This window comes from Magallana gigas, chromosome 1, assembly GCF_963853765.1.
Source record: "Magallana gigas chromosome 1, xbMagGiga1.1, whole genome shotgun sequence".
NCBI lineage: Eukaryota > Metazoa > Mollusca > Bivalvia > Ostreida > Ostreidae > Magallana > Magallana gigas.
Genome location: NC_088853.1, coordinates 59,191,687 through 59,201,281, shown reverse-complemented (window position 1 = coordinate 59,201,281; position 9,595 = coordinate 59,191,687). Strand labels below are relative to the sequence as shown.

General features: G+C 31.4%; 1 protein-coding gene across 1 annotated transcript; it reads right to left on the bottom strand.

Moving 5' to 3' along the window:
- Positions 1–2,704: 2,704 nt before the first annotated feature.
- LOC136273588 (uncharacterized) lies at positions 2,705–8,621 on the bottom strand. Its single transcript, XM_066078327.1, has 3 exons — positions 8,604–8,621; positions 7,777–8,013; positions 2,705–3,279 (listed from the first exon to the last, which is right to left on the bottom strand). Exons 1-3 carry the CDS (start codon positions 8,619–8,621, stop codon positions 3,100–3,102), a joined length of 435 nt encoding a protein of 144 aa, XP_065934399.1. The 3' UTR covers positions 2,705–3,099.
- Between the last annotated feature and the right edge of the window lie 974 nt (positions 8,622–9,595).

The following is a 9,595-nucleotide window of genomic DNA, read 5'->3' as shown; positions in this document are numbered from 1 at the left end:
AAAACAACTACAACATGCATGCAGTCATATTTTTTAAAATAATTTTTTATTTGCGTGTCATTTCAAACATCATTACTTCATCGGTATCATCATTTTCACAATCACTGACGTGATTGTAATTTGAGCAATATGTTTTCATGCACAATAATCTCTCTTACCATAAAGTGTTGTATGTAAAATTTTCACTTCCAGCTTTTGCACGGATGTGTTAATTTGGAAATTTTTTTTAGATTGTATTGAATAGAGTTTTGTCATGTCTTTTCTACTTTTAAAAACTTGTGAGAAATCAAGTGATATTTTATATACACTATCAATATGACTGAAAAGCTAATACCGGTAATAATCGATTTCTTTATGTAAAGCTCATTTCCATTTGTTAACTCTTAGACGTAATATAAGTTTTTAACATTGAGTAATTGTAGAACTAATGTATTTGTAGCAGATGCTATGTTTTTTTTTCTTTTTTAAAAGCAAGTTGATACATGCATATGCTGTTTTTTAGACTAAGTGAAAAAAAATCTTTATTTGATTTGAAGACTGATAAGATACCAAGTTTTTTTATTTTTAAAACCAATGAATACCCCTGCAACGTAAGCTAGTCAAGAAAGAATTTCTCATGAAATGTAGTCATAACCATGTATTTTTTTTGTTTACATTTAGTTGTTGTTTCGAGTATTGTAGCAGATTTCATTATTGCAATGTTCTGATTGAGATAGGGAATATAGTATAAATGGACTGTCTCTTATAGCACCATTGATTATTGACTTAGCATGCATAACTTCCTACTGTGTCCATTCGCCACTGATTGGATTATTACACAATATGCATGCTGTTTATAAGTCAATTTTTATTAATGGCTTATATGAAAATGATAAAATGTTTCATAACTTACAGTTTATACTGTATTTCTTGCATTTTATGAATAAAAGAATGTTCATATCTCTGCTTGATTTCCACTAATTTAACTGAATATGGTTGACAAATTGGCAGTTGAAATTAATGCCAAATTGAATATCCTTTATGTAATATCATTTTATAGGATGAAATGATATTAAAGCTGAACATGACTCGTAATGGGGATTGTCCCCCATGTATATATTTTTCTTTGCTGATATCTATACAACACGTTACATTTTAAAATAGTTCGATGTTTCACCCGTGTAGACGTGTACATTCTGCTGCATCGCTATGTTAGTATCAATTTTACATATTTTTCAAAGCTAGAAGAATGCTTACCTCAAATGTCCAGGTGAATGCATTATTTACAAACTTAATATACACATAAAACAACAAATAATTGCGCAAAACCTATTACCAAGAAAGGAATACAACACTTTGGGCACAACTTTTAGGTGCAATTGGGTGATACAAAATTGAAGGCTTTGTATACATGTGTGATAGTGTCCATTCACGTGCAGTGTCGGGATTTTGGTGCTAAAACTATTTTTTTTTCATATTCAAACGTTCATGCATCATATCTGCAATGCCCTTAAACTAAAGAAGCAATATTCTTTATCTTTGTACTTCGCCTATTCCATTGTTGACAATCAAATGCGAGTCGACTCTCAGGCCCTTCAGGCCTTTGATTTTTCTTTATTGTGTACATATTCTTAAGTTTCCAATATCCTTGCGGCAAACAAAGAGTTCAAGCATATCGAATCCAAACTAACACCATCGAGTGAACATGGTGCTATTATTAGATTTTGGAAAATGGCGAAGATGTCGAAAAAAGCACATATTAAAACAAGAAGTAATCAGGCCTCTATTTATTCATTAATCACCAATTAATAAACTCAGTTTGAAAATGTTTCAAGAATAAGCTAAGTCCTTTAATCGATAACCATGTGTGCCCCTTTGCTGAGTTCAATATCAAAGTTAACTGTGCTCACTGCGGGTGCAAGTGGTTTTCTAAAGTTTGAGCGGATAAACGACATTTTATATCTACTAATTACAGTTAAAATGTGTTATAATTGGAAAAAGAATTTTGCTTTGAAATAAACATGCATAGCGGGAAGCATGGTGGCACTGTGTGATGCATGGTGGGGGGATTTTCAATGCATGGTGGTACTGTCATGCAAAAATGGCCTGGGGAAAACACAGGTGAAAGGGACTTTTATGTATTGCAACTATTAGAATCAACGTTATTTCTTATTCCCTAACGATACAATGGGAAATCTTAGGTTATTCACACATGTGTTTTCAGCTGTACTGTCTCTTTAAATATAGCATCGGAAGGACAGTTAAAACTTTCTAAATACTCTAATTTTTCGCAGTTGATTTAAATCAACCCTCCTATGCAATTACTCTGGCAAACCGGAAGTAAAACAGTGTTTGGACTTAAGCACAAATCTTCACCGCTGACAGGACTTGGTTCTCGAAAATAAACGATAAATTCTATGTAATGTGTTCTGAAGCATTGTTCTTTAAGAAAACTTATTTATAGATACCTTGAAAATAGTAAGATTTTAAATGATATAAACAACTTAAAGATTTTTTGGAGTCATATATTACTATGCCAGACATTTACCAGATGCTTGTATGTCTTTTAAAATCCCCAACAAGCAGAGAGTCTCTCTATTGCTTGTCGTAGATTAACGGAGACAGCCGAGCCTCTGGTTAAACGAGACAAGGGTTCAATTTTACTTGGATCAATACTATTTGTCAGAAATTTTTCGATTACTGATACGTAGTTTGATGGAAAAAATGTTATCTTTAAATATTGCACAACATGATTTATATGGGTTTTTCTCAATTTTCTTGTCGGAAAAGTCCAAGAATTTATGTTATAAAAATGTGTAATTCAAATACTTATAAAAACTATGTGTCATGCAAAATAACGTCGTTGATTTTAATGATTCCATAGTATACATCTACATGTTTAATCAATTTATAAAATGCCAGTTTATTTAGGGAAGTATTTACTTCGTTTTAATTTCAATAACACAAATGCACACTTAAAACCAATTGTGGGTTGCTATCTGGAGTTGTATGAAAAGTCCTAAGGTGTAAAACTAGGGTTATTCAGGTTACTGGAAACACGCATTTTGTTTTGAGCGAATAAGGTATTTTATCGTTTGTTGTATTTTTTAGACAAACTGATTAAGGAACTTCATGTCGATCATTTACCTCCTTAAATGTCCCTCTGACAGTAACTCTCGACCCTTCTTGCAATTCCAGAGCATCTCCAACAGAAATAGCTTCAGGAGAAAGGAACAGTCTGATCTCGTCCTCCCATTTCTTTATGAGGACATCTTTGTCAGTGTCTGGGAGCTGTTTGAGCTGTGAGAAAAAGAAGTATTTAAATTTATGGTAAAATATGTGACTAGCATTTTTTTTAGGAATTGCACCAAAGTTACAAACCTCTTAGTTCACTATACAACATCTCTTTTTTATAAAATTCAAATGATTTTGCTGTTTTATAATTACAAAAAAGTCATAGTTCATTATTTCAATCTTTCATTCAATCAAAATTACAGAATTAAATTTTGTGAACATATGCATATTTTGTATGGGGGTTAGGCCAGCCTTAAAAAAGTGCCTGTTTGGAATTGCGACCTGGGGGTATCTAGACCCAGGAGGGAGGAAGATATATATTTTTTTTATTTTTCAAAACTGAGGTATATTATCTAATAGAAGATGATATGAACCGTTTTGCAAATTTTTTTATTGATGACGTCACTTCCGGTTTTGAGATATAGTCGTTTTATCGATTTTCAGAGGGGTATTTTGTCGGCAGTACTCCTCTTAAACTATAGCATATATAAACTTGAAATTTTCAGCGATGGTAGACGGAAGACTGAAATTGTGCATGAAGGTTTCAAATCATTTCGATCGCAGTACAGAAGAAAAGTTGTTCAACATGATGTTTTTAACAATATGCAACCTTCAAACTTTCGTTAAACGGCCCCTATAAGAAGATAGGGGATCGGCCCCTAAAACCTTCTTTATCATATATCTCCAGAACGATAACAAATTGCTAAACACTTGCTGAACAAAATTTGTTTAGAATTCAGTGACCCTTTATTTGATATCAAGAAAAAGGGGCTGGCCCCTTAAATTAGGGGATCAAAGGGCTCTAAAGTCTTTCATCTATAGCCCTTTACTGGGGGATATTTTGTAAAATGTTATAGAAGCAAATATGTTTATCTCACAGTTATGTATCTAAGCAATGTAATAATTTTATCATGTGTTATGTAATTAGAGGTTTTTAGGGGTCAAAAGTCCAAAAATCTGATCACCCATATCTCAGAAAGGAAAAATATTTTGAAATGCAGCACAGAAGAAAAGTTGTTCAAAATGATGTTTTTAACAATATGCAACCTTCAAAATTTCGTTAAACGGTCCCTATATGGAGATAAGGGATCGGCCCCTAATATCTTCTTTCCCATATATCTTAAGAACGGTAACGAATTTCTAAACATTTGTTGACAAAATGTGTTCAGTATGAAATGACCTTCCATTTGATTTCAAGAAAAAGGGGCTGGCCCCTTAAATTAGGGGATCAAAGGGCTCTAAATTCTTTAATCTATAGCCCCTACTTAAGAGCTATTTTGTGAAAGGTTATTTAAGCTGAATTAGGTATAATACGTTTATATATCCTAACAATATAATGATTTTCTCTTGCGTTACGTATTAAGGGTTCTTTAGGAGCCAGAGGTAAACAAGTTTAATCTTTTCTATCTTAATTTGAAGAAATGCAAGTCTTTAAAAGGGCAATATAAGATAAGTTATAAAATGTGATACATTAAAGCATTAGTTCTCCACTTTTTTTTCCATATCATATTTTTTTGTCAAAATCAAAGTCGATGATGTCAAATGTCCTTCTAAAAATCGGACGGAAGACCTCCTCGTTGCTCGCAACGAGATCGTGTCTAGTTTTTTTTTTTCTTTTTCTTTTCTTTACAATTTTTGTGCAGAAGATTTCTCGGAGATGGGTGGTCCAATTTTTGTCAAATTTTCAGCATCGATCTATTATTATATTAACTTGATACGCTTTTTTTTTATTTTGTAAAAATCACTTCCGGTTCGGACTTATCCGCCATTTTGTCATTTTTTAAAAAGTTCTTGTCCACGTATCTCCTAAAAACAAGCAAAGATAGAAAGCTGAAATTTTCAGGAATGATAGAGGACATGAACGTCTAGCCTCACGAGGAAAATCATTGTCCGGAAATTCCGAGTACGGAAGCTAGCTGGGGTCAAAATATAGGACACGTTTTTGACGAAAACGTCTTGTCCACGCATCTCCTCAAAAACGTCCAAAGATTAAAAGCTGACATTATCAGGAATGATAGAGGACATGATCGTCTAGCCTCCCGAGGAAAATCATTGTCCGGAAATTCTGAGTACGGAAGCTAGCCGGGGTCAAGATATAGAACACACTTTTGATGAGTTTTCATTGTCCACACATCTATTTTAAAGCGAGAAAAGATAGAAAGCTGAAAATTTCAGGAATGATAGAGGACATGATAGTCTAGCATCACGAGAAAAATCATTGTCTGGAAATTCCGAGTAGGGAAGCTAAATTTTAAAACTCATATTAAATGTGTTATAATGACCTCAGACTAATTTTAAAACATAATATCTAAGTTGCACTTTAATTCTACGTCAAATAAAATCTTTTTCCAATTGATGGGATGAAATTTAAATTTTTTGAAAATTTTAAATTTAATTAAATCGTAATAAAATGACCTAAGACTAATTTTAAAACATAATATTTAAGTTGCGCTTACAATTTTGTGTCCAATGAAATTTTTCTCGAATTAATTGGATGAAATTTAATTTTTTTTAAAATTTAAAATTTAATTAAATCGTGTTAAACTGATCTCAGACTAATTTTAAAACATAATATCCAAGTTGCACTTACAATTCTGCGTCTGATGACATCTTTTTCGAATTGATGGGATCAATTATAAATTTTTAAAAAAATTTAAATTTTGTTAAATCTTAATAAATTGACCTGAGACTAATTTTTAAATGTAATATTGAAGTTGTGCTTACAATTCTGCCTCTAATGACATCTTTCTCGAATTGATTGGATGATTTTTAAATTTTTTGAAAATTTTAAATTTAATTAAATCGTGTTTAAATGACCTCAGACTAACTTCAAAACATAATATTTAGGTTACGCTTACAATTCTGAGTGTGATGACATCTTTCTCGAATTGATTGGATAAATTTTAAATATTTAAAAAAATTTAAACTCATTTAAATTGTGTTAAAATGACCTCAGACTAATGTTAAAACATAATATCTAAGTTGTGGTTACAATTCTGCATCTGATGACATCTTTCTCGAATTAATTGAATGCATTTTAAATTTTTTAAAAATTTTAAACTCATTTAAATCGCGTTAAAATGACCTCGGACTAATTTTTAACATGGTATCTAAGTTGTGCTTGGAATTTCGCGTCTAATGACATTTTTGTCGAAATGATTGGATGATTTTAAAATTTTCAAAAATTTTAATTTCATTTCAATCGCGTTAAAATGACATCAGAATAATTTTAAAACATGGTATCTAAGTTGTGCTTACAATTCTGCGTCAAATGACATCTTTGTCGAACTGATTGGATGATATTTAAATTTTTTGAAAATTTTAATTTAACTAAATCGTGTTTAAAAGACATCAGACTAATTCTTAAACATAATATTAAGGTTGCGCTTTAAATTCTGCGTCTAATGACATCTTTCTCGAATTGATTGGATGAATTTAAATTTTTTTTTAAAATTTAAATTTAAATAAATTGTGTTTAAATGACATTAGAATAATTTTCAAACATGATATCTAAGTTGCGCTTACAATTCTGCGTCTAATGACATCTTTGTCGAATTGATTGGATGCTTTTTAAATTTTTTGAAAATTTTAAATTTAATTAAATCGTGTTTAAATGACATCAAACTAGTTCTTAAACATAATATCTAAGTTGCGCTTTGAATTCTGCGTCCAATGACATCTTTCTCGAATTGGTTGGATGAATTTAACATTTTTTTAAAAATTTTAAATTTAATTGAATTGTGTTTAAATGAGATCAGAAAATTTTTTGAACATGATATCTAAGTTGCACTTAAATTCTGCGTCTAATGACATCTTTGTCGAATTGATTGGATGATTTTTAATTTTTTTGAAAATTTTAAATTTAATTAAATCGTGTGTAAATGACATCAGACTAGTGCTTAAACATAATATCTAAGTTGCGCTTCAAATTCTGCTTCCAATGACATTTTTCTCCAATTGATTGGATGAATTTAACATTTTTTAAAAAAATTAAATTTAATTCAATCATGTTTAAATGAGATCAGAAAATTTTTTGAACATGATATCTAAGTTGCGCTTCGAATTCTGCTTCTAATGACATCTTTGTCGAATTGATTGGATGATTTTTTATTTTTTTGAAAATTTTAAATTTAATTAAATCGTGTTTAAATGGCATCAGACTAATTTTTAAACATATCTATGTTGCGCTTTGAATTCTGCGTCTAATGACATCTTTCTCGAAATGATTGGATGAATTTTAAATTTAAATAATATTTTTTAAATAACTTTTTAAACATGATATCGAAGTTGTGCTTCGAATTCTGTGTCTAATGACATCTTTCTCGAAATGATTGGATGAATTTTGGATTTTTGAAAATTAGAAAAAAAAAATTAAATCATGTGAAAATAAATTATTGGACGGAAGACCCACTCGTTGCTCGCAACGGGATCGCATCTAGTTGTAAATATGATTGTACATAATTGTTAAAAGTTACTACTTAATTTGTAGTTAATGGTACTTACAATGGTTCCTCTTCTCATTGTGAAGTTGAACTGTATTGCATAGAACGAGTCTGCAGCAGTCTTAAGCACTTCACCCGGAAGCTTAGAGAACTTGTTCTCAGTGGATATTATCATCGTACTACCGTTTTTGAGGTTGAGGAGCGTTGTTAGAAAACGGGAGAATTCCAGTCCAGTCCTGAACAGGAACTTCCTCTCCTCCCCTTCCTCCAGCACGACAAATAAGTCGTAGGTGGATTTCTGAAATCAGAGAATTAAAAACGTTTTTGGTAAGTTGGACATGTTAGGGTTACAAAGGTAAATTTTCAAACAAATTTTTCAGCAACTATTTATTGCATATTCTTGAAATTTTAACATACTATTTGTTTAGGCATGACATATTATAGGATATATTTTTGTACCAATTGGATTCCAACGTCTTGTTAAATGTTGACTTATTATAACCCCGCAAACGAAGTTTATAGGGGTATATTGGTTTCACCCTGTCCGTGTGCCTTTAGATGCAACTTTGTCAAATGTCTTATGCAAAATAATCTGTAAAATAGGCAGTGGTTTTGGGGCTATTTTAAAACTTGTTCATGTAAAACAAAAGTTTTTATCATCATAAAGAAATAAATAATATAATTTAAAGTGCATAATTTCGTATCTGGTCCATATCTTACTTAAAGAGAAACATTGGAAATTCTTACTTCACACAATGATTGCTTATGACCTAAGGATGTTGCCCATGGGCCTTTTCTTTAAGCTCTTGATTTGTAGAAATCTTTTTGATTTAATTGTAAATGTGATTGTTAAACGTTACCACTAAATTTGTAATTAATGGTACTTACAATGGTTCCTTTTCTCATCGTGAAGTTAAACTTTGTCGCCAAAAAGAGTCCGCAGCAGTGTTAAAGACTTCGTCTGGAACCTTACTGAACTTGTTCTAGGTAGATATGACCATCTTTGTCCCATTTTAAGGTTCTGGAGCGTAGGTAGGAACCGTGAGAATACCTGTCCAGTCCTAGAAAGGAAGTTCTTCTCCTCCCCTTCCTCCAGCACGACGAATAAGTCGTAGGTGGATTTGGTAAGTTAGACATGATATGGTAAAAAATGTTAATTTTCAAACAAATTGTTTAGCAACTATTTATTGCAGATGTATGAAATTTTAACATACTATTTCTTTAGGCATGACATATCGTATTATATATTTTTGTACCAACTGGATTCCAACATATTGTTATATGTTGACTTATTATACCCCGCAAACGAAGTTTAGGGGGGTATATTGGTTTTACCTTGTCTGTCTGTCTGTCTTTATGTCTCTCTTTACGTGTTACTTTGTCCCCCCTATAAAATGTTTTACTTCTGCATGGAACAGTCTGAAAATTTGTACATATGATAATCTCCTTCTTTCGAGAGATATAAAGAATAGTTGATGGGTTTTTTTCAGTACACTTTTCTTGAATTAAACAAAACACAATAAATAATCATATTCATTTTGGTAGATGTTTGCTAATTACCGAAATACCGTATCTCGTAAAATCTCATAAATAAGACACGGGGCTTTTGCACATTTGTCTAAATCACACGTGGAAAAAAGAATAACAAAATGCGTTTTGAGAAGAAAATGAAAACTGATCTTTTGTGTACATGAATTATATCTTCTGAGGTAAAGGGTCTTTTCAACTACACTACCTGATTCATGCTTGTAAGTTCCGTAACTTGCAACTTTAGGTTCTAGAAAATGAACTTAAAGTCAGACACATACAATAATTATTTGATACATTTTATTAATTTTGTTAAAAAGAAACAAAACCTTACGGTCCTCGACCATTCACTC

Coding starts and splice junctions, on each gene's coding strand:
- LOC136273588 (XM_066078327.1), bottom strand. Junction 3,280..7,776: donor CAATGAGAAGAGGAACCATT/GTAAGTACCATT, acceptor TTTTTCTCACAG/CTCAAACAGCTCCCAGACAC.